The sequence below is a fragment of the Mobula hypostoma genome, chromosome 22 (genome assembly GCF_963921235.1).
Source record: "Mobula hypostoma chromosome 22, sMobHyp1.1, whole genome shotgun sequence".
NCBI classification, from domain to species: domain Eukaryota; kingdom Metazoa; phylum Chordata; class Chondrichthyes; order Myliobatiformes; family Myliobatidae; genus Mobula; species Mobula hypostoma.
In genome coordinates, this window is record NC_086118.1 from 31,084,411 (window position 1) to 31,110,193 (window position 25,783).

At 40.8% G+C, this 25,783-nt stretch overlaps 1 protein-coding gene and 1 long non-coding RNA gene across 8 annotated transcripts in view; one reads left to right on the forward strand and one right to left on the reverse strand.

The window, feature by feature from the left end:
• stx8 (syntaxin 8) overlaps positions 1–25,783 on the reverse strand; it is a 189,291-nt gene that overhangs the window by 144,848 nt on the left and 18,660 nt on the right. For all 4 annotated transcript variants that reach the window (XM_063074370.1, XM_063074371.1, XM_063074372.1 and 1 more), the window contains 2 exons: positions 16,817–16,911; positions 14,882–14,992 (listed from right to left, as the gene is read on the reverse strand). In XM_063074370.1, coding sequence (XP_062930440.1) covers positions 14,882–14,992; positions 16,817–16,911 — 206 coding nt within the window. The remainder of the gene's footprint in view (positions 1–14,881; positions 14,993–16,816; positions 16,912–25,783) is intronic.
• The window catches only part of LOC134360249 (uncharacterized), a 69,839-nt gene that overhangs the window by 39,341 nt on the left and 4,715 nt on the right, over positions 1–25,783 (forward strand). Inside the window, exon 5 of one of the 4 annotated variants that reach the window (XR_010021290.1) lies at positions 25,584–25,671. The exons of the other annotated variants lie outside the window; for them this stretch is intronic. This is a non-coding gene — a long non-coding RNA (uncharacterized LOC134360249). The remainder of the gene's footprint in view (positions 1–25,583; positions 25,672–25,783) is intronic. 4 annotated transcript variants of the gene reach the window in all.

Here is a 25,783-nt window from a genome sequence, read left to right on the forward strand (position 1 = left end):
GACCATTTAGAGACCTGATGATAGAAGGGAACAAGTGTTTCTGAATCATTGAGTGTGTATCTTCATGCTCCTGTATCTCCTCCCTGATGACAGTCATGAGAAAAGAACATGTATCGGATAGTGAGTGTCCTTAGCAATGGTTGCGCCTTCTTAAGGCACTCCTCTTGAAGATGTCCATAAAAGCTGGGAGGGCTGTACCCCTGCTGGTGCTGGCTGAGTTTACAACTCTCTGGAGCCTTTTGTGATCCTCGGGACTGGACCTTCCATACCAGTCTGTGCAGCAACCAGTCAGAATGCTCCCCACTGTATTTCTGTAGAATTTTGCAATCGTCTTTGTTGACATGCAAATCGTCTCAAACTCCTATCAAAGTACAGCTGCTGTGTGCCTTCTTTGTGATTGCATCAATGTGCTGGGCCCGGTATAGATCCTTCAAGATGTGACCCCTTGAACTTGAAGTTGCTCACCCTTTCTACTGCAGTCCCATCACTAAGGATTGGTACATGTTCTCCTGACTTTCCTTACCTGATGTGCACAATCAATCTTTGGTCTTACTGATGTTGAATGCAAGGTTATTGTTGTGACACCATTAAACCAGCTGATATTTCTCACCTTTGTACACCTCTTTGTTGCCACCTAAGATTTCACCAACAACAGTGGTGTCATGAGCAGAGTGGAGAGCCAGTAGGACTACGTCCACTGAAGACCTTTTGTGTAGACACATACACAAGGTAAAGCTGCTTCTTACCTTGCCTCAGCCTCACCAGTTTTATCCTCATGTTCTCACACATAAAAGCACACAGTTATTAACATTAAAATGTCACATGAATGATTCATATTTTCATACCTCAAAAGGTATTCATGAAAAGTAGGTCATAAAACTCATCATATTGGTTATATAGCAGACACACAGAAAGAGAGGGAGAGGAAATAATGTAAATAGACACAAATTATTGATATATTAAAAACACCTTTGATTGACATAACTGACAAAACTGCTGTTGTTTAAAACATGGAATGAAAATTATCTAACTACAGTTAGATGAATTTGAAATATTGTTTATCTTGATAGGCTAATGTTTATCTTGACTGCAGGCCCATCCCGTTAGAGTGGCTTCAATTTCAGCCAAGTGTTCTAATCCTGAGAAAAATAATGTTGGGAGTTATAGAAATGTTTTTAATAAAATCTTTGAAATAATATGAACCTATCATTTTAGCCATGTTTATGGAAATTTATGTTTATTACATTAGCTAACACAATAATATTTCCCTGAGGCATGAACTTGATGAGGGTAGACTGATGGGAACCGTGGATGTGAACTACTGAATGAGAAGAACAGCAGTCCTCCGGAGGAGATTCAGTGTTGGAATCTGCCCTGGTGAAACCTCCTCAGATTCTCCTCTCTTCATCCTGATCACAAGGAATTACATGATCTCAAATTAACCTTGCCTACAAGATTGATATATTTTAAGCGTTTGTTTTTCAGGATATGATGTGTTGGCAAAACCAACACTTAATGCCTACCCATAAATGCTATTGAGACTATTGCTTGCAGTCCTTCTGATGAAAATACTAAGAAAGAATTCCATAATTTACAGTTGCAAGAAAAAAGTTTGTGAACCCCTTGCAATTACCTGGTTTTCTGCATTAATGGCTCATAAGATGTGGCCTGATCTTCATTTAAGTCACAATAATAAACAAACAAAATCTACCTAAACTAATAACACACAAACAATTGTACTTCTCATGTCATTATTGAACACATTCAATCATTCACAGTCCAGGCTGGAAGAAGTATGTGAACCCTTGTATTTAATAACTGGTACAACCTCCTGTAGCAGCAATAACCTCCACCAAATATTTCCTGTAGCTGCTGATCAGATTTGCACAACAGTGAGGAGGAAGTTTAGACCATTCCACTATGCAAAACTGTTTCAGTTCATCAATATTTCTGGATCACCTTGCATGAACAGTTCTCTTCAGGTCATGCCACAGCATCTCAATTGGGTTAAGGTCTCAACTCTGACTTGGCCATTCCAAAACATGAATTTTCTTCTTTTTAAACCATCTGTTGTTGATTTACTTGTGTTTCAGATCATTATCTTGCTGCAACATCGAACTTCTAGTAAACTTCAGGTGACGGACTGCTACCCTGACATTCTCCTGTACAATGCCTTGATACTATCTTGAATTCATTGTTCCCTCAATGATTGCAAGCTGCCCAGGCCCTGAGGCAGCAAAGCAGCTTCAGACCGTGATGCTCCTTCCACCATGCTTCATAGTTGGGATGAGGTTTGGTGATGGCGTGCAGTGCCCTTTTTCCTCCAAATGTAGCAGTGTGCATTTCTGCCATAAAGTTCAATTACTGTCTCATCTGGCCACAGAATATTTGTCCCAGAAACGCTGTGGAATATACAGGTGGTCTTTTATAAACTTGAGGTGTGCAGCAATGAATTTCTTTTTGGAGAACAGTGGCTTCCTCCGTGGCATCCTTCCATGAACATCATTCTTGTTCAGTGTTTTTCTTATAGTGGACACATGAACAGCGACTTCTGCAGGTCTTTTGTTGTTACCCTTGGGTTCTTTTTCACCTCCTTCAGCATTGCATGTTGAGTTCTTGGTGTGATCTTTGCAGGACGCCCTCTTCTAGGGAGAGTAGGCACAGTACTGAATTTCCTCCATTTGTAGGCAATTTCTCTTACTGTGGACTGGTGAACACGCAGATCTTTAGAAATGCTTTTGTAGCCTTTTCCAGCTTCAGGCATCTCTACAGTTCTTCTTCTAAGGTCCTCTGAAAGATGCTTTGATCGAAACATGGTGCACAGAAACAGATCTTTCTTCAGAAGAGCAGGCTCTGTCAGTAACCTCATTTTCTGTGTCTTTTTTATATATATATATATATATATATATATATATATATATATATATATATATAGAGAGAGAGAGAGAGAGAGAGAGAGAGAGAGAGAGAGAGAGAGAGAGAGAGAGAGAGAGAGAGAGAGAGAGAGAGAGAGAGATAGATAGATAGATAGATAGATAGATAGATAGATAGATAGATCGATCGATCTACAACCCACACCTCCAATCTCATCTCATTGATAGGAACACCTGACTCCAAACAGTTTTTGTAGAAGACATTACCCCAGAGGTTCACATACTTTATAGAATTTAGACTGTGATTGCTTAAATGGTGCTCAGTATTGACGAGAAGAGGTACAATTGTTTGAGTGTTATTAGTTCAGGCAGATTGTGTTTGTCCATTATAGTGACTTAGATGAAGATCAGACAATTTATGAGTAATTAATGCAGAAAACCTGGTAATTGCAAAGGATTCACAAACTTTTCCTAGCAACTGTAGGTGAATGAACAGTGATAAATTTGTAAGTCAAAATAATGAGCAGACTGGGAGGCAGATTTTGGAAAGGTGCAAAAATAACAGGGTCATTATCATGGGTGACTTTAACTTCCTTAATATTGATTGGCACCTGATTCGTTCCAATGGTTTAAACGGGGCAGAGTTGGTTAAGTGTGTCCAGGACGGATTCCTGTCACAGTATGTTGACAGGCCGACTAGGGGGAATGCCATACTAGATCTAGTATTAGGTAAGGAACGGGGTCAAGTCACAGATCTCTCAGTGGGTGAGCATCTGGGGGACAGTGACCACCGCTCCCTGGCCTTTAACATTATCATGGAAAAGGACAGAATCAGAGAGGACAGGAAAATTTTTAATTGGGGAAGGGCAAATTATGAGGCTATAAAGCTAGAACTTGCAGGTGTGAATTGGGATGATGTTTTTGCAGGGAAATGTACTCTGGACATGTGGTCGATGTTTAGAGATCTCTTGCAGGATGTCAGGGATAAGTTTGTCCCAGTGAGGAAGATAAAGAATGGTAGCGTGAAGAAACCATGGGTGACAAGTGAGGTGGAGAATCTAGTCAGGTGGAAGAAGGCAGCAAGGATCAGATGGATCTATTGAAGAATATAGGGTAGCAAGAAAGGAGCTTAAAAAGGGGCTGAGGAGAGCAAGAAGGGGGCACGAGAAGACCTTGGCGAGTAGGGTAAAGGAAAACCCCAAGGCATTCTTCAATTATGTGAAGAACAAAAGGATGACAGGAGAGAAGATAGGACTAATTAGAGATAAAGGTGGGAAGATGTGCCTGGAAGCAGTGGAAGTGAGCGAGGTCCTCAATGAATACCTCTCTTCGGTATTCACCAATGAGAGGGAACTTGATGACGGTGAGGACAATATGAGTGAGGTTGATGTTCTGGAGCATGTTGATATTAAGGGAGAGGTGCTGTTAGAGTTGTTGAAATACATTAGTACGGATAAGTCCCCGGGGCCTGACGGAATATTCCCCAGGCTGCTCCACGAGGCGAGAGAAGAGATTGCTGAGCCTCTGGCTAGGATCTTTATGTCCTCGCTGTCCACGGGAATGGTACCGGAGGATTGGAGGGAGGCGCGTGTTGTCCCCTTGTTCAAAAATGGGAGTAGGGATAGTCCGGGTAATTATAGACCAGTGAGCTTTACGTCTGTGGTGGGAAAACTGTTGGAAAAGATTCTTAGAGATAGGATCTATGGGCATTTAGAGAATCATGGTCTGATCAGGGACAGTCAACACGGCTTTGTGAAGGGCAGAATGTGTCTAACAAGCCAGATAGAGTTCTTTGAGGTGGTGACCAGGCATATAGATGAGGATAGTGCAGTGGACGTGATCTACATGGATTTTAGTAAGGCATTTGACAAGGTTCCACATGGTAGGCTTATTCAGAAAGTCAGAAGGCATGGGATCCAGGGAAGTTTGGCCAGGTGGGTTCAGAATTGGCTTGTCTGCAGAAAGCAGAGGGTCGTGGTAAAGGAGTACATTCAGATTGGAGGGTTGTGACTAGTGGTGTCCCACAAGGATCGGTTCTGGGACCTCTACTTTTCGCGATTTTTATTAAAGACCTGGATGTGGGGGTAGAAGGGTGGGTTGGCAAGTTTGCAGATGACACAAAAGTTAGTGGTGTTGTGGATATTGTAGAGGATTGTCGAAGATTGCAGAGAGACATTGATAGGATGCAGAAGTGGGCTGAGAAGTGGCAGATGGAGTTTAACCCGGAGAAGTGTGAAGTGGTACACTTTGGAAGGACAAACTCCAAGGCAGAGTGCAAAATAAATGGCAGGATACTTGGAAGTGTGGAGGAGCAGAGGGATCTGGGGGTACATGTCCACAGACCCCTGAAAGTTGCCTCACAGGTAGATAGGTTAGTTAAGAAAACTTATGGAGTGTTAGCTTTCATAAGTTGAGGGATAGAGTTTAAGAGTCATGATGTAATGATGCAGCTCTATAAAACTCTGGTTAGGCCACACTTGGAGTACTATGTCCAGTTCTGGTCGCCTCACTACAGGAAGGATGTGGAAGCATTGGAAAGGGTACAGAGGAGATTTACCAGGATGCTGCCTGGTTTAGAGAGTATGCATTATGATCAGAGATTAAGGGAGCTAGGGCTTTACCCTCTGGATAGAAGGAGGATGAGAGGAGACATGATAGAGGTAGACAAAATATTAAGAGGAACAGACAGAGTGGACAGCCAGCGCCTCTTCCCCAGGGCACCACTGCTGAATACAAGAGGACATGGCTTTGAGGTAAGGGGTGGGAAGTTCAAGGGGGATATTAGAGGAAGGTTTTTTACTCAGAGAGTGGTTGGTGTGTGGAATGCACTGCCTGAGTCAGTGGTGGAGGCAAATACACTAGTGAAATTTAAGAGACTACTAGACAAGTATATGGAGGAATTTAAGGTGGGGGGTTATATCGGAGGCAGGGTTTAAGGGTCAGAACAACATTGGGGGCCGATGGGCCTGTACTGTGCTGTATTGTTCTATGTTCTATGTACAACATAAAGGGGAAATAGAAAATTTTAACATTCCTTAGCTTATCTGCCCTCGTTGTTTTTGGTAGTAGATGAAAAGAATAAATATATAGAATGGTAGTTCGGTAAAACCAACCAGGGCACTTGGTCCAAGATGGTTTTGAGCTTCTTGAGCTTTGCTGGAGCTGCCCTCAACCCCACAACAGAGAATATTCCTTCATACGTTCCTAATTTATGCAACGTAGGCAAGGGAAGCAAGCTGGACATCAGGAGGTATGTAACTCACCAGGGAATACCCCAGCTCTGACCTGCTTGTGTACCATTAATATTTACAGTGTCTTGAAAAAGTATTCAGCCCCCCACAACTATTTTCACATTTCACTGTCTTTTCTAAATTTTATATATATTGAAGTAGGATGATTTTTGAAGTCAACTGGAAAACATTGTGCATCATGTCAAATCAAAAGAAAAATTCCAAAACCGGTCAACAATTTATTAAAAATTAAAAATCAAAATTGAGAGGCTGAAAAAGTATTCAACCCCTTTGTAATTACTACGCTAACTTTCCTCAGGTACAATACTGTATATTATCCTCCAACGTAGAAAATTGGAGGATCGCCTGAATTAATAGCCCCTCTCTCTGTAAGGTCCAACAATATGGTCAATTTTCAACATACCAAACCAAAATAAAGACTAAAGAGCATTCAAGACAAGTCAGGGAAATGATAATAGAGAAGGACAAATCTGGGGAAGGGTACAAGACCATCTCAAAGGCACTGAACATACTTTGGAGATCAATACAGTTCATTGTGAAAGAGAGGAAAAAATATGAAGACACAGCCACATTGCCAAAGTCAGGCCACCCCAAACTTAGTTGCCGGAGAAGAATGGCACTTTTAAGAAAGGCTGCTGTGATGTCAACCGTCACTCTGACAAAGCTGCAGAAGTCAGCGGCTGCAAATAGAGATGAAGTTCCTGGCTCTACCATCTCTAAGGCCTTGCACAAAAAGGGTTTTTATGAAACTTTGCAAAGCATCACTTACAAGATACTGTAAAGATATGGAAGAAGGCCTTGCGGTTGGATGAGACTAAAGTGGAACTTTATTGACCTCAACACGAAATGGTATGAGTAGTCTAAATCTAATACTGCATATCAGCCAGGTAACGCCATCCCTACTGTAAAGTATGGTGGAGCTAGTATCATGATACAGAGATGCTTTTCAGCAAGGACTGAAAATCTGGTCAAGATTGATGGGAAGACAAATACTGCTAAATACAGAGAGATGTTGGATAAGAACCTGCTAGCCTCTGCCAGAAAGTCTAAAATGGGGAGGAAGTTTATCTTTCACCAGGACAACAACCCAAAGCACACTGCCAAAGCAACCAGAGAGTGGCTTCAAATCAAGAAAATTATTGTCCTTCAGTGCAGAGGTCAGTTCTGACCTTAACCCAATCGAACATTTCTGGCAAGACCTCAAGATAGCTGTCGCCAACTAACCTGGCACAGCTTGGGCAATTTTGCAATGGCACAGCTTGGGCAATTTGGCAAGGCGGAATGGGCAAATCTTGCTCCATCACATTGTGTAAAGCTAATAGAGACTTAACAAACAAAAAACTGGCTGTAATAGCTGCAAGAAGAAATTCAATTAAGTACTGAGCAAAGGGGGATGAATACTTTAGAACTGCTGACATTTCAGTTTTTGAATTTTTATTTTTTCACACTTTATAACTTTCCCTGTTTTTTTGGTTCTACTATGGAAAAAAGGAGCATGTGATTCATAAATAAATTTGTCAGTTAAATTGATCAATATACCTAGTGGTAGTACTCATTTGTATGAACAAAGGGGCTGAATACTTAATCAAGGCACTATATGTTGCTAGCCTAGTTGAGTTTCTGATCAATATCACTCACCAGGATATTGATGGTAGGGTCTCAGAGATGGAGAAGCAATTAAATATCAAGTACAGCTAGTTGGACTCCTCTGTTGGAAATGGCCTGCCTGGAACTTTCGTGGTGTGAACATTTTTGCTATGCCCGAATGTTGTCTAGGCTTTGCTGCATCCAGACATTTCATACTACATTTGCTGACAACTTGGAAATAGAATTGAATATTGTGCAATCACACCAAACATCTCCACTTCTCAAAATCAGATTTACTATCACTTGCAAATGTCTGAAATTTGTTGCACTGTGGCAGCAGTACATTGCAATATAACATAAAACTATAAATTGCAATACAGGTGTCCCCAACTTTTCGAACGTTCACTTTACGAAACCTCACTGTTACGAAAGACTTACATTAGTTCCCTGTTTTCGCTAACAGAAGGTGTTTTCACTGTTACGAAAAAAGGCAGCGCGCGAATAAAAGCAGCGTGCACCCCAAGCAGCCGCTCTCTCCCGGATTCGGAACTGCATTCTCCCCAGCATTGCTTAAACACGTGCCTGTGAGCAGCCATCAGCAAGATGAGTTCTAAGGTATCGGAAAAGCCTAAAAGAGCTCATAAGGGTGTTACACTTAGACATAATTAAGTGTTTCGATCAAGGCGAACCAAGTAAGGACAAAGTGAGTTTGGCTTGTGGAAGTTGATGAAGATTATGTTGAAGAGGTTTTGGCATCCCGTGACCAAGAACTGATAGATGAAAAGCTGATGCAATTGGAAGAGGAAAAGGTAGCAATCAAAACCAAATGCAGTAGCAAACGGACCGAAAGTGAAGTCGTCCAGGAACTGAACATGAAGCAACTGCGTGAGATTTTCGCGGCAATGATAAAGTACGACTTTAACTTTGAAAGGGTACGTCGGTTTAGGGCATATTTGCAGGATGGTTTGAGTGCTTACAAAGAACTGTATGATCTAAAAATGCGTGAGGCTAAGCAGTCAAGCATACTGTCGTTTTTCAAGCCTTACACATCAGCCACAGCAGACGACGAACCTCAACCTTCGACATCGAGGCAGGCAGACATAGAAGAAGATGACTTGCCTGCCCTGATGGAAACAGACGACACCCCAGTGTCCCACCACCACAACCCCTGAGCTGCGGATAGATCCCGATCCGCAAAGAATACAGCGGTAGCCGGGACGCATCCAGCACATGTTTAAGAAAAAAAAGCCAAAATAAACAAGCTAATTAATTAGGTGCTGCCCGGCACGCATATGTCGGCCCAGATCAGAGATGATTGCCGATTGCCAATTCCATGCTTCGCGGATTGGTATCGGTTCACTGCCCAGAGGGTGGGGGCCACTGCACCACCCCAACCTCCAACGACTCAGCCTAAGACACCATCATCAGTGTGCTCGGCGCTGTCCCAATTCCGGTAAGTGATACTACACTGTATATACATTATTTCTACTTCATACTTATACTTTATTGTCACCAAACAATTGGTACTAGAACATACAATCATCACAGCGATATTTGATTCTGCGCTTCACACTCCCTGGATTACAAATATTAAATATTAAAAATATTAAAAATATTTAAAATTAGTAAATATTAAAAAATTAAATTATAAATCATAAATAGAAAATAGAAAAATGGGAAGTAAGGTAGTGCAAAAGAACCGAGAGGCAGGTCTGGATATTTGGAGGGTACGGCCCAGATCCAGGTCAGGATCCGTTCAGCAGTCTTATCACAGTTGGAAAGAAGCTGTTCCCAAATCTGGCCGTACGAGTCTTCAAGCTCCTGAACCTTCTCCCGGAGGGAAGAGGGACGAAAAGTGTGTTGGCTGGGTGGGTCGTGTCCTTGATTATCCTGGCAGCACTGCTCCGACAGTGTGCGGTGTAAAGTGAGTCCACGGACAGAAAATTGGTTTGTGTGATGTGCTGCGCCGTGTTCACAATCTTCTGCAGCTTCTTTCGATCTTGGACAGGACAACTTCCATACCAGGTTGTGATGCACTCTAGAAGAATGCTTTCTACAGTGCATCTATAAAAATTAGGTAGGGTTTTAGGGGACAGGCCAAATTTCTTTAGTTTTCTCGGGAAGTAAAGGCGCTGGTGGGTCTTCTTGGCAGTGAACTCTGCTTGGTTGGACCAAGTCAGGTCATTTGTGATATTGACCCCGAGGAACTTAAAGCTTTTGACCTGTTCCACTTCCGCACCACCGATGTAAATTGGGTTGTGCGGTCTGCTACTCCTTCTGAAGTCAACAACCAATTCCTTCGTCTTGCTGACGTTGAGGGATAGGTTATCGTCTTCGCACCATGCCACCAGGTTCTTAATTTCCTCTCTGTACTCAAACTCATCATTACTCGAGATACGGCCTACAATTGTTGTGTCATCAGCAAACCTATATATTGAGTTTGATGGAAACTTGGCTACACAATCATGGGTGTACAGTGGGTACAGCAGGGAGCTGAGTAATCAGCCTTATGGGGCACCGGTGCTGAGAATGATTGTAGAGGAGAGCTTGTCCCCTATTTTCACAGTCTTGGTCCTGTCTGTGAGGAAGTTGAAGATCCAGCTGCAGATCTGAGTGCTAAGGCCCAGGTTCCGGAGCTTAGGAATCAGTTTATTTGGAATGATGGTATTAAAGGCAGAGCTGTAGTCAATGAAAAGGAGCCTTATGTATGCGTCTTTGTTCTCCAGGTGTTCTAAGGAGGAATGTAGGGCCAGAGAGATGGCATCTGCCATTGACCTGTTGCTCCAGTAGGCCAATGGCAAAGCATCGAGGTTGTCCGGTAGGCTGTGGTTGATGTGTGCCATTACCAATCGCTCGAAGCACTTCATAGCAATTGATGTCAGAGCCACAGGTCGATAGTCATTCAGGCATACCACCTTGCTCTTCTTTGGCACCGGGATTATCGTTGCCTTCTTAAAACACGAGGGGACCTTAGACTGAAGCAAGGAGCAGTTGAAGATGTCAGCAAACACTCCAGCTAGCTGGCTTGCACGCTTTATATCGGTTGTGTATTTTTACATGTATTTGGTATGATTTGGCAGCTTCATAGCTTAAAGGTTACTGGAGAGCGCAGGCGCTGTGTTTTTGCCAACGGCACTTGTGCTGTGTTTCTGCCGAAAGTGCTTGCGTGAGATTTTCGCTACGGAAAACAGTGTGGCAATGATTGTGGAAAAAGTATTTCTACTTTATATAGGCTGTGTATTCATCATATCATTCCTGTTTTTACTATATGTTACTGTTATTTTAGGTTTTATGTGTTATTTGGCATGATTTGGTAGGTTATTTATTGGTCTACAAACGCTCACAAATTTTTCTCATATAAATTAATGGTAATTGCTTCTTCGCTTCACAACATTCCGGCTTACAAACCGTTTCATAGGAACACTCTACCTTCAGATGGCAGGGGAAACCTGTACCCATCAATCTCTGCCTTAAATACACCCAATGACTTGGACTCCACTGCCACCCGTGACAACCAATTCCATAGATTCACCACCCTCTGGATAAAAAAATTTCTTCGCATCTCTGTTCTGAATGGGTGCCCTTCAATCCTTAAGTCATGCCCTCTCGTACTAGACTCCCCCATCATGGGAAACAACTTTGCCACATCTACTCTGTCCATGCCTTTCAACATTCGAAATGTTTCTATGAGGTCCCCCCTCATTCTTCTAAACTCCAAGTAATACAGTCCAAGAGCAGACAAATGTTCCTCATATGTTAACCCTCTCATTCCCAGAATCATTCTAGTGAATCTTCTCTGAACCCTCTCCAACGTTAGCACATCCTTTCTTAAATAAGGAGACCAAGACCGCACACAGTATTCCAAGTGAGGTCTTACCAAAGCCTTATAAAGCCTCAACATCACATCCCTGCTCCTATACTCTATTCCTCTAGAAATGAATGCCAACATTGCATTCGCCTTCTTCACCACTGACTCAACCTGGAGGTTAACCTTAAGGGTATCCTGCACAAGGACTCCCAAGTCCAGTTGCATCTCAGAACTTTGAATTCTCTCCCCATTTAAATGATAGTCTGCCCGCTTATTGCTTCTACCAAAGTGCATAACCATACACTTTCCAACAGTGTTTCATTTGCCACTTCTTTGCCATTCTTCCAATCTATCCAAGTCTCTCTGCAGACTCTCTGTTTCCTCAACACTACCGGCCCCTCCACCTATCTTTGTATCATCAGCAAACTTAGCCATAAAGCCATCTATTCCATAATCCAAATCGTTAATGTACAACGTAAAAAGAAGCGGCCCCAACACGGATCCCTGTGGAATACCACTGGTAACCGGCAGCCAACCAGAATGGGATCCCTATATTCCCGCTCTCTGTTTCCTGTCAATCAACCAACGCTCTATCCACGTACATAACTTCCCGTAATTCCATGGGCTCCCGTGAGTAACTGATTTAATTAACTATAAAGCTGCAAATTTCTTTTATCTATAGGTTGTGAATAGCAAAAACTGTGCATTTATGCCTTACTTAGTCCATTAACTTTGAGCATATAACTTATAAACTTCCAAAATTGTTTTACAGCCTTAAATCAATCATGTGTACTTCTTCTTTTACAAAGTGAGCAATGCTAAAAGAATGGTCACGTCCTTGTAACAATTTCCAATTTTGGTGGACATATGGAACTAGTTGATAAATACTGCATGGTCTCTTGATGTCCTTAATAACTGCACCTTTCTTTCAACAGCATGTTAAAAAGATTAATCATTTTTTTACCTAACTGCTTAATCTGTACTTGATTAACTGGCTGCCACATTTGCAGAATTAGGTAAGATTAAAAGCTCTGAAAGGCCATTCAACTGAAGAAGCCCATGTTAGTTGTTTCGTAACACACAAGTCTCCTCTCACCTACTTTTATCTCAACCTACATTTCTATTCCATTCTCCCTTTGTACTTACCTAACTTTCCCATAAGAGCAATAACTCACCTCATCACAACTATTCCATCATCTCTCATACATTTCCTGTTCTAAACTACTCAGACTGAAGTAACAAACAATAGTAGAATACTTCAGATGTCAACTATGTGCTGTGAAGCTACCCGAGTTATTTAGACTGCATAAAATGTATTCTACAAAAAATGAAGTTTTTCCCTCATTCATTCCGAATTTTCACTCTTGGTCTGAGTACCGTGCTCTGTACTGGTCAGACTATAGAAAAAAAGTACTACAGGTTTCTAAATATTATACCTTATTTTAGGAAAGGGCAGAATTATTTAAACGTTTATGTGACAACAATGTTTCTAAAATAAATCTCTAAGTTGAAAGTATTGATCTAGCTATCTTTCAATATCCACAAAGGTGCATCAATCCATCAATTGCCTCACAGTAGATATTTTCTTCCAGCTGACAAACTCTGGCTGGCACCTTCAGTAATGTCCTAGGCCCCATGTTGTCAGATGCCAGTTGAGGATCTCACACATTTCTCTTCCTGCACAGCGCCGCAGTAAAATAGGTGAAGGAAAGTAGGAGGCAAGTCCATACCGTATATTGAACAAAGTCAAGATTATAATACAAGGCTCAAGGCCTGGAGGGGTCAAAAGGAAATGGGAATTGAAGATAAGACAGAACAAAGTTTAGGGACAGCAAGGGAGAATGAAGCCTAGAGGCAGAGGTGCCAGCCAGAGTCTGTCAGCTGGAAGAAAAGCCCCAAGAGGAGCAGGTAAAACATTATGGAGACCTTCCTAAGATGGGCTCCCAATGCAAATTTTGGGTATCCGCAGTGAGACTCCTTTACATTCTGGTTCTGAAAATCAAGCCTAGTTGTTCTAAAAGGGCCAACAACTTTTGCATCACAGAGCAATGTGATCTAATTTTCCAAGGTGCACAGGGCTGACCTCACAATGTGTATAACTTAAGTGCAAGACTTGTCATCAGTGCAAAATTATTTGAAAATGGAATTGAAGTTCACCTGACATTCCATCCTTCTCAAATCAGACCCACCAGGATCACAGGAATGCTCAAACAATCTAACATCTCTCAAAGCACCAATCTCTTTGCATCGTTAGATCCACGCTCAATTCCATGTGTCAGCACAAGCATGGTATTCAACAACACTGACTCACTCTGTTTAAAAGGCAGTACTATCCACAGTTACACTTTCTTCTTTGGTGCTGCAATATGCCTTTTCTCTCCAATTCAGACATCAAGAATATTAAATTCCAACAGTTTCAATAATGTTTCAGTCCTTTCACTACCTTCAGATCACAACTCTTCCACCAGTCCCACCCCATCATGTTTACCATCCCTTCTGAGCATCCCTCTCTTCTCCTTAGCTATGTCCCCAATGTCTCCATATCAATGTGTTCTGAACACACTGGTGTTGAATTCTTCTGACCATCTGCCTCCATGCCCACTACCTTGGCCGGGAGACTTTTCCCTAAACTGTAGACCCTTTTACCCTTCTTCAATACTCACAGGATGTCCGGCTACCTTCCTCTGGCCAATCAAACTTTCTAGAATTAATCATTACCAATTACTGACATGACATTAACCATAAGACCACAAGACATAGGAGGAGAACTTGGCCATTTCACCTATTGAGTCTGCTCTGCCATTCAATCATGCTGATTTATTTTCCATCTCAATTTCATTTTCCTGCCTTCTCCCTAGAACATGACACCCCTAACTACCATGATATTAACTGACTTGATTTGTTCTCTCTTTTATACTCTAACCTGTCCTCTTTTGAACATTCATCTCTTTCCTTGTAACAACCAGTGACCCAAATAATATTTCCAGGTGAAGCAGTGATTCGCTCATACTTCTTCCAATCTAGTGTACTGCATTTCTCTTCACAATATGGTCTCCTCTACAACAGAAAAACCAAAAGCAAGCAGGTGATCGCTTTTTGGAACACCTGCATTCAGTGTACAGGGTCTACCCTGGGCTTCCTATCGCCTGCCACTTTAATATCCATCCCAATATAACCTACTGGTCTGTGGCCTCTGGTCTGTGGTCAGTGAGGGCCAACTCAACCCAGAGGAGCAGTGCCTCATTTCCTGTCTAGACTTGGTGCAGCCTTCTGGACTGATTTCTACATCTCGATTTCTCAATTTGAATCACTGTGCTCCACAAGATAATTTTTTTAAACTTCATATTCAATTCACATCATACCTCATTATGTCAGGTTCCATGCCATCTTTCTTGAAGGATGTTTGAAGTTGTCGCTCTCTTGTTAACAAATCATCCACCATGTTTTGACGTTTGTCTGCTTCAAGCTGTGTACTGAATACGTATCATTAAAGAATGTGATAAAACCATAGCTTTATACAGCATAAAAGAAAGCCATTCACTCTATTTTACCCATTCTGGCTTTTTAAAAGTTACTCAAAATAATTCCATTCCTTCACCATCAACACTGCACTCAACCACAACTCTTCCATTTTGTACACGAATACCCTCACCCAATCCTCCCAGCACTCCACCACGTGTAGGAATTTTCTTGTCCTCACCTACCACTCCATCAGCACCCGCTCCAGCACATGATTTTCTGTAACTTCTGCCATCTCCAGAGGGATCCCACTGCAAGCACATCTTACCCTCCACTAACACCCCTCCCCAATTTCTGCTTTCCACGGGGATCTCTCACTACGTGACTCTCTTGTCCATTTGTCCTTCCCCATTGATCTCCCTGCTGGCACTTATCCTTGCAAGCGAAACAAGTGCTACACTTGCCCCTACACCTCCTCCCTCACTACCATTCAGGGCCCCAAACAGTCCTTCCAGATGAGGCAACACTTCACCTGTGAGACTGTTGGCGTCATCTACTGTATCCGGTGCTCCTGGTGTGGCCTCCTGTATATCAGGGAGACCCGACATAGATTAGGAGACTGCTTCGCTGAGCACCTACAGAAAAAGCAGAATCTCCCAATGAGATTCCGTCTGGGTCGCCTCCAACCTGATGGCATAACATTGATTTCTCAAACTTTCGGTAATGTTTCCCCCCACCCCCCGACCTCACCATTCCCATTTCCCTCTCTCACCTTAACTCCTTACCTGCCAATCACCTCCCTCTGGTGCTTCTCCCCCTTTGCTTTCTTCCGTGGGCTTCCGTCCTCTCCCATCAGATTCCCTCTTCTCCAGTTCTGTATCTCTTTCGATAATCAACTTCCCATCTCGTTACTTCACCCCTCCCGATTTCAACCATCACCTTGTGCTTCCTCCTCCCGTCCCCTCCCCCCACTTTCTCACTCTGACTCCTTGTCTTTTTTTCTCCAGTTCTGATGAAGGCTCTCAGCCCGAAATGTCAACTGTTCTCTTTTCCATAGATACTGCCTGGCCTTCTGAGTTCCTCCAGCATTTTATGTGTGTTGATAATTCCATTCCCCTGTTATTTCCTCAAAAAACTTCAAATATTCTCTGGTAGATTTTATTCAAATCCATTGAAATGTATTATTGAACCTAATTTCCTTGCTTTTTCAGGCAGTAAAAATTTAAAAGCATAATCCCATCAAAATAATACATCATACCATACATATGAGCTGTATATCTTAAATCTATAGCCTCTAGTTATTGACCTTTTCTGACAGAGACTAATTCTGTTTATTTATTCAATCTGGCATTACAAAATGGAGCACCCTAGAGTGACTGAATGGCCTATTCCAGCTCTGAATTTGTATGTCAAGTGAAATCCAAACCTCAAGCAAATGTATCTGGCAGTAACATAGTCTCACAGTGTATTTTGTCCATTTATGCTTCTCGGATGTCTGAGCATCTGTTAATTTTGTATTAATTTACAAACTTACAATTATACATCTATAATGCAAGTATGCTTAATTAAAAAGATCAGATGTCAGCTTGTCATTAATTTTTCTGATACGACCATCAACAGAAAGAATGAGGCTTAAAAAACCTTCATTGAAATTTGCATATAAACAGAGGCAATTAATTATTTTTACATTTTAAAATTAAAAATTCTTTAAGACAGGTTTACAAAAATTATTTAATCATATTTTGCCACTCCCTTAATAAAAAAAACTTCATATTTCAGAACATTTCAATAAATTGGATCTGCATTTCAACGAAAAGGGAAAGCTTTTAAAAGGATACATTTGGCGGTTTGACAAACTTCGCAACAAAGAATCTTTCAGCTGGTTAATATGTTCTTGGAGCCTCTGCAGAGATGCCCGAATCATCACATTTAACTGGAGGTGGAAAGGAAAAAATAAATTGTTGGCTGGAAACGCATTTCTGAAATCCATTCATCAATATTTCAACAAACCTGAATATGTTAAAAAAAGGACAAATGAAATTTTGAAAAACATTTTACAGTCTTTTCAATGAAATACATTCCACAATTAAGTACTTCTGTTATTTGGCATCGAGTTAGTATATACTAAGCCCAAGACCAAAATAAATAAAAGAAGAAATATGAACAATCTTTTTAAAATTTGAAAAAACAGCTATATGACCAGCCAATGTATTGTTCAACCTTTTAACTCTTGAATTTTTGGCTATAACTAACAATGATCTCCAGCCAATTCATTAATAACTCATCTCCTGTACACCTCCAGGGACAGACGAGAAACAGCTTAGCTCAGGCCATACAATATTCAAGTGTGTTTTCATACAGAGTGAATAACAAAATTATGCAATATTATCAAAGAGACTTCATTCTAAAATCAGCAATTCACAAGATTAATCAATTTATGTAACACAACGTGCACTATCATAGAGACTGAAATTTTCTTAAAGGAAAATGAAATTTACCGTATATTGCAATATTATATTTGTCAATGTTGTCAATGAACAATAACTGTTTTTCTCTTTGTCAATGTATATTTTAAGAAAACTCTGAATTTATTTGGTTTTTCAATTTGAAAAGTGAATGAATATTCACTAAATTATAATACAGACTGTTTTACTATTAGGACAAAGAAAAACTTTGGATGGAAAGTTATGTATATATTCAGCAATGCATTAAATGCCTTCTCAGCAAAATCAATACATTGGACAATGTAAGACCAATAATTAATTCCAGAAAAAATGACATATTTGAGTAATCCAGACATTGAGTTAGACCTTAAGACCATAAAATATAGGAGCAGAATTAAGCCATTTGGCCCATCAAATATGCTCTGCCATTTCATTATGGCTGATCCAATTTTCCTCTCAGCCCCAATTCCCTGCCTTCTCCCTATATCCCTTCATGCCCTGACTAATCAAGAATCTATCAACCCCTGCCTTAAAATATACCCAATGCCTTGGCCTAATTGCTGTCTGTGGCAAAAAAATTCACAGATTCACAACTCTTTGGCTGAAGAAATTTCTCTTCTCCATTCTTCTGAATTCCAGTGAGTACAGGCCCAGAGCGATCAAATGCTCTTCGTATGACAAGCCTTTCAATCCTGGAATCATTTTTCTGAACCCTCTCTAATGTCAGCACACTCTTTCTCTGATAACAGATCTAAAACTGCTCACAATACAAGTAAGGCCTCACCAGTGCTTTATAAAGCCTCACCACAACATCCTTGATTTTATTTTCTAGCCCTCTCGAAATGAATGCTAACAGAGTATTTGCCGCCCTCACCACCAACTCAGCCTGCAAACTAACCCTTCGGGAATCCTGCACAAGGACTCCCAAGTCCCTTTGCACCTCGGATTTTTGAATTTTCTCTCCATTTATAAAATAATTTACCCTTGTATTACGTCTACCAAAGTGCATGACAATACACCTCCCAGTACTGTACACCACCTGCCACTTCTTTGCCCATTCTCCTGATCTGTCTAAGGCTTTCTGTAGCCTCTCTACTGCCTCAAAATTACTGGTCCCTCCATTATCTTTGTATCATGCACAAACTGTGCCACAAAGCCATCAATGCTATTATCCAAGTCATTGGCATACAACGTAAAAAGCAAAGTGTAATAACAAAAAAAGAAGTGGTCTCTATAATGTAGCCAGAAGACTGTTCTCCCTGATGCTCATCCAGGATTCTCCAGTAACCTGCTGAATTCCCTAATGAATTTGACAGACTGAACTATGAAACACACCTGAAAGAATTAATCAACATTTTAGGAGAACTCGTAAACCACTCGTTTGCACTGATGATATTACTTCAGTTAATTTGCATGTAAACCCTGCTGATGTTTCCTGCTATACACTTTTATAGATGGGGTATGACCTCAAGCTTGTGTTCACCAAAAAATGGACACAGTCGAAAAACATCACTTTGAACTTCATGTCAATCATTTGGAAGGAAGTCGAGTTTGAGATTTTTTTAAATTTTTTATGGAATAAAGAAAACTGGATAACTTCTGCCTTCATTTAATTGTTCAATAAAATCTCCTCATTTTGGGCAAATGATTCAATGGACATGTGAACTGAACTTAGTTTCCACCCCACCCTCTCAACCCCTCAACCTTATAAATCCCAGATCAAATAAGAGAGCTTACACCCAGGCTCAGTACTACTGCTGTCCAGTTGTCCAACTGCATGGAGAATTCTCAGCTGCACTACCCAAAGATTACAGAGATCAGGAAATGTTTGCTCCCTGGTGGCAAAGTGAAGGCTTTGTCAGTGAATGGCAGTTGGAACGTGGCTAGTTCGGATTCAGACAAACAACTTTATCAATGTGACTACCTACCAACTGCAAAAAAAAAGATAAGTACCAGCATTTACCCCTATAATGCCAGTCTGCAAGTCAGATGATCCAGCCCAAATCATAAATCATGTCATATAGGCAAGGGATCCCCAACCTTTTTTGCACAGCAGACCGGCCAACGGGGGGGGGGGTTCAAGTAGGGTTGCCAACTTTCTCACTCCCAAATAAGGGACAAAAGTAGCAGTCAAATACGGGACACTTGTGTTTACCCAAAAAAGACTACCATGACCATGAAGCCTTGCACGGGCACCTGCGTGTACGTGCTGATTTTTTTTTTCTACAAATCGGTTTTGGCTTAATCTTCCCGATTCTGTTAAGTGAAACTACACTGTACATACATTATTTCTACTTTATATAGGCTATGCATTTATCATATCATTCCTGCTTTTACTATATGTTAGCGTTATTTTAGGTTTTATGTGTTATTTGGTATAATTTGGTAAGTTATCTGAAGTTCAACAGTGCGTGACAGAGAATGAGGAAGGGTGCAGCTGACCCATATCATTTCATATCACCAAATCATATCGTTTCCTCGCGGCACAGTAGCACATACTTTGCAGCCCGGTGGTTGGTGACCACTGATATAGGCTATGGCAAAGAACACTGTCAGACTTTGAGGCAACTTTAAACTTCCCTGTTGTCTGAAAAAGGAAAATAGTTCTACAGTGTAATAATATAAATGCTAAACACATATGTATTAAATTTCTTCCTATTATTTGATTTTTCCATTTTTAACTGATTTACATAATTTCTCCCTGAAGCAAATTTATTGCAGTAAAGGATCAAGCAGACCATGAGAAAAAAATGGCTAAAGTCATTTATATCTTATATAGGGGTTAAGGGTTTCAGTTTAGTTGAAAAGCAATGAACACAGAAGTCCTACTTGGAAAGTGTTTTTTCAGTAGACTTCAACCATAAAACTGCCCCAGTGATAAATGTAAACCATGCAAAATTTAAACTTTGTTCTCAGAATGTAGATCAAGGGGTACCAAACTGTTCTAAAGTACAATGAATGAACAATTCCATCTGTCAGTGAACACACCAGTCAGTGGCCTGATTATGGTAAAAACGAGCTAACAGAAAGTGTAACTGCGATTAAAAGAAAACCTGGAAATAAGGGAATATTACGCCAGAGTATGTTTTGACATATCAGGGGCCAATATCAACCAGAAGTAGAATAAGAGCATTCAGACTGGTAGTGATGACCTTACGGTGTACAACAGTTCACATAAATGGTGCAGGAAATGCATTACCACCCAAATGAGCACTGACAAAACCTGCCACTTGATCCATCACTCAAACTCTGGAGGTCCTACACATCAGTAACCTCAGAACCTACAGAACTGGGATCACCCTGCATCCGAGACATTGCCTTTAAAATAACCAGATAGGGCCGACTGGTGGAGCAATGACATCAGTGCCGGACCTGGGAGCGGAGGTTCCCAGGTTCGACACCAGTCGGGTTTGCTCCCGAGTACGCTTTCCATCCGTGCCGGGTTGAGTGTCGAGATCGCAACTTGACCTCGTAAAGTAAAGGGAAAATACTGCGAAAATGTCTGTGTGAGAAGTGGCCCGCCACACAGTCTCTCTCTCTCTCTCTCTCTCCGTGCCTTGTAAAAGCCATGAAAAAAAGACATCATCACGGACGCACGCACACACACGCATAGACTCGCACGCACGCATAGACTCGCACGCACGCAGGCATACGCCAAAAAAAATAAATAAAATGACCAGATAATCTATTCTGCATTAACAATGAGCAATTGTGCAAAGGCCCAAGAAATGCTTGGCAGATTAGACGAATGCTAAGTTAGGAAGTGGTAGGCTTCCTGCACTATTAATGATGTGGTTATAAGTCCTCCTGGGTATGAGGTTCTCACTGTAATCCTGAAAGTTCTTCCTCCACTTTGGGGTGTGATTGGCTAGCTGTTCCCAAGACCCGATGCACATAATGCAGATTTTTCCTCACTTGGCAACCTTTTGCTGTGACAGAATTTGGAAAGTAGTGCCTTTGTTTAAATCCCACCCAATTATATTATCGTTAAGAGAACCAAAAATAATAACCTTAAACCTCATCCGAGATGAGTCTCAGTTAGACCCTCAATATCAAGTCTACAATGATTGGAAAATGGAATCCTAGTACCACAGAGATGAAGCCAGACTGACCCCAGTATATTTTCTGAGATCAGAACAAATTATTTTGTTTTTCATTCAGCAGTTTCCCAGTTCAATTTGTTATTTTTTGTCACTGATAAAGAATAATCAGATCACAAACTATTAATTAAACAATACATTTTGATGATCATTTTAGAAAAGACATTGGCAAAGCCTTATCACTTAGTAGATGTGTTGAACTGTGGTTAAAATACCCAAGAGAGAGCACAGTACATATATTGCAAAATCTTCTTTACTTGCCAAGAATTTCTGTCACATTAAAAAAACCAAACAAACATTTTGGCAACAGCCACTGAATAAAACTGGACCAAATTTTGTCACAGCAGGATAAATAAGATTCAATTCAAATCCAGTATTATGTCCAAAGTAAATTCACACAGAAAACAACATGTTATCTTCTAAGAAAGAGTTGTTAAATCTGTGTATTGTGAACTGATAGCCAACTGGTGGTGTAGTGGCATCAGCACTGGACTTCAAGTGAATGGTTCAGAGTTCAAATCCAGCCAGCTCCTTACATGCATTTCATCCATGTTAGATTGAGTGTTGAGCTAGCAACTCGACCTCATAAAAAAAGTCAAATGCTATGGAAACAGCAAAAATGTCGCCCAAAGCACCATAAGGCGTGAAAAGGGACAACAACTGTGAATTGAAGTATAGATTATCACTAGCTACAAATTATTTTGCAATTGGCACCCCGAATTGCAAATCCAATGATTTTTTAAAAATTTTATTTGCTTTAAAGTTAAAAGATCAAGTGAAGAAATGTAACAGAGGCAAACATTGGAACACTTGAGCACGGGGCAAGCAAACCATCCTGTAAAAACACAGTACCACAGAAATGCCAACAGAAGTTCCAAAGACCTCATCCCTGGGAGGGGAAGGCTCTTCGCCTAGAATACATATAGATGGGCTGCAGCTGGACTTGAAAAACTGGCCCAGGACACAGGACTCTGGCGAGCCACTGTCAGTAGGGGTGATGGACTTAAGAAGTAGTAGTACTGAAAGATGGTGATGAAGGTTTTCTCTTTGCTCCAACTACAATTAACCTAGAACAGTATAGCATAGGAACCAGCCTTTTGGCCCACAGTATTGTGCCAAACTAATTAAATTAATAATCAAATACCCACTTAAACTAATCCTTTCTGCCTGCGCAATGTCCAGATCCTTCCATTTCCTGCACATTCATGAGCCTATTTAAGTGCTTCTTGAATTCCTCAACCAATACACATAAAATTTGCTGGTGAACGCAGCAGGCCAGGCAGCATCTCTAGGAAGAGGTGCAGTCGACGTTTCAGGCTGAGACCCTTGGTCCTGACGGCCTGAAACGTCGACTGTACCTCTTCCTAGAGATGCTGCCTGGCCTGCTGCGTTCACCAGCAACTTTTATGTGTGTTGCTTGAATTTCCAGCATCTGCAGAATTCCTGTTGTTCTTGAATTCCTCTATCGTATTTGCTTCCACTACCACCCCCTTGCAGCACATTCCAGGTACCCATCACCCTCTATGTAAAAAAAATTACACCACACATCTCTTTTGAACTTCACCCCCTCAACTTAAACCCACACCTTCTGGTATTTGACATTAGAAAAATATATCGGCTTTCTCCTCCATCTATGCCTCTCTTTATCTTAAAATTCTGCATCAGATCTGCCCTCATCTTCCACTGTTCCAGAGAAAACAACTCCTTGTAGTCCAAGCTCTCTTTACAGTACATGCCCTATAATCCGAACTGCATCCTGGCAAACCTCCTCTAAAGCCTTGATATCCTTCTCAAAATGGGGCGACCAGGATTGAATGCAGTATTTCATATGCAAGAGTTTTATACAACTACCACATGGCTTCCCAAATCTTGAACTTAATTCCTCAACTAATAAAGGCAAATATGCCGTATGCCTTCCTGACCGTCCCTTCAAGCTGTGTGGCCACTTTCAGAGAGCTGGGGACCTGGACCCCCAAGATCTCTCCGAAAATTAACAGTGTACCTTTACATTTGATCAGCTAAAGTGCAACACTTCACATTTGGCCAGGTTAAGCTCCATCTGCCATTTCTCCGATCACATCTGCAATTGATCGATAAACCGTTGTATACTGACTGTCCCCTATGCTATCCACAACACCACCCATCTTTCTGTATCGTCTGCAAACTTACCAAACCACCCATTCATGCTTTCATCTGGGACATTAATATATATTACAAACAGCTAAGGTCCAAGCGTGTATTCTTGCAGGACGCCGTCAGTCACAAACCTTAAGACAGATTACATATATCCATCATTACCTTTGGTCTTATATGGGCAAGCCAATTGTGAATCCAAACAATCAAGTCATCATGTATCTTCATCTTCTGGATAATGGGGAGGTAAAGACCCTGAAAGAACTTACTTAGAGAGCAGCCTCAGATTATGTGTCCTATTTTTGAAACCTTTGTTTTGCATTCCAGAAAAAAGGACAATATGATTTTGTGTAGGAGGATTCATCACTTCGAAACAAGTGAAAAGTACAACTACTATCTAAATACAGCATGGTAGCATAGATGTTAGTGTAATGCCTTACAGCACCAGATCGGATTCAATTCCCACCTGTCTGTAAGGATTATGTACGTTCTCCACATGACTGTATGGGTTTCCTCCAGGTTTGTAATTCTATCACATTGCAAAGACTTATGGGTTTGGGTGAGTAGGTTGTGATGAATAAAGCCAATTTTTATCTTTAAAAGATCTTGTTTCTTTAATAACATCTTGAAGTATTCATTATATCAATCAAATACATCACTCCCTCAAAGATAAACAAAGAAAATGGGAACAAGTTAATTGTTGGCCTGTAAACATAACTAATTTACTAATCTTTGTGGATAAGTTACAATATCATGAAACTGCAAGGTTCGAAAACTGCACATGTGGAATGTCAAATTAACTACTTAAAACCTAAGTACAGGCAGTCCCGGGTTATAGAAGGTTTCCGTTCCGGAGAACTGTCTCTAAGATGATTTAGCAGCAAGTCAGAAATGCCCATTTTCTTGTAGCCTTCTACAAACACTTCCAATGCTTCTTTTGTTTGATTGAATATCTTTTATTTTCACTCTAACACTACCCACAATTAAACTAATGAAACATAAACAGTGGATTCTGGTCAATTGGGCCATTGATTAATTGTGGCAGCTGCTTATTTGGGCCAACTATTAAAGAACAAAAACAAATCAAGAAAGTAGCCGGAATTCCTGTTTATTTGGGACACTGTGTCATTTCATTGGGACAGGAGACTGTTGCTGAACAGTTTTTAACTAACATCAGTCGCATGTACTTGTGTGGCTGTTAGACACTAAACCGTGCTTAGAGCAATCAGTATTTAAATAGTGTCAGCTGTGCACGCTTGTGTTATATTATCCATTTGGGCTGACAGATGCAGACTCAAAAAGCAGTGATTTTTGATAATTTTGTTTTTTTAATTTTGATTTTTAAAATTTCAGGCCCTTGCCAAGATGCCATGGCACCTATCTGCACTAGGAATATGCACTAATTCTGTTCATTTACAGTCAATCAAAAGAATAAGATAGCATAGCAAGATGAATTACTCTGTCGATAACTATTGGAAAGTGATACAATTTTATCTTTTTCTTTATTCAAGTTTTATAGCAGTATTGGTACTGTGCTGCGCCAATGATATTTGAGACTGCCCAGTGAAGGAAGCCATTGAAATAAAACTAGAGGAAAACAAGGTGCAAGAGCAGAAAGTTGATTGAATGAGGGCTAACAAAATCAGGAGAGATGGACTATGGGGGTGTAAATAGCACCAGACTAGACATGCCTAGGCAGCATCCCTGAAAAAGATGGCAGAGTTTGTCATTGAAACGTTGGTTATAATCAATACCTGTACCCACCTGTAAGCCTGAGAACAGTTTATTTGTTTGTTCTAATTTATTCTTTATTTCACTTACAAACATAAATGGTATTTATAAACATAATTTGTTACTCAGCTAAACACTAACTTGTTTTTATTATACCTTTGTAACTAATTCAATGAAACTTCGGGTGATTGAGTCAGCTGCTTAATGGACTCAAAATCTACTGATTCTGATGTACTGCACTTTGCGTAATGTTGGATTTCTGTTATTCCAGTCCTCTGTAACTTGGTAAGTTCCTGCATCTTCTTGTGATCTGTACAGATGCTTACAGAGACATCTAGTGTACATGAACAGGAAGGCAAGACTGATTAGATCATAAGAAAAACTTAAAAATTGAGTT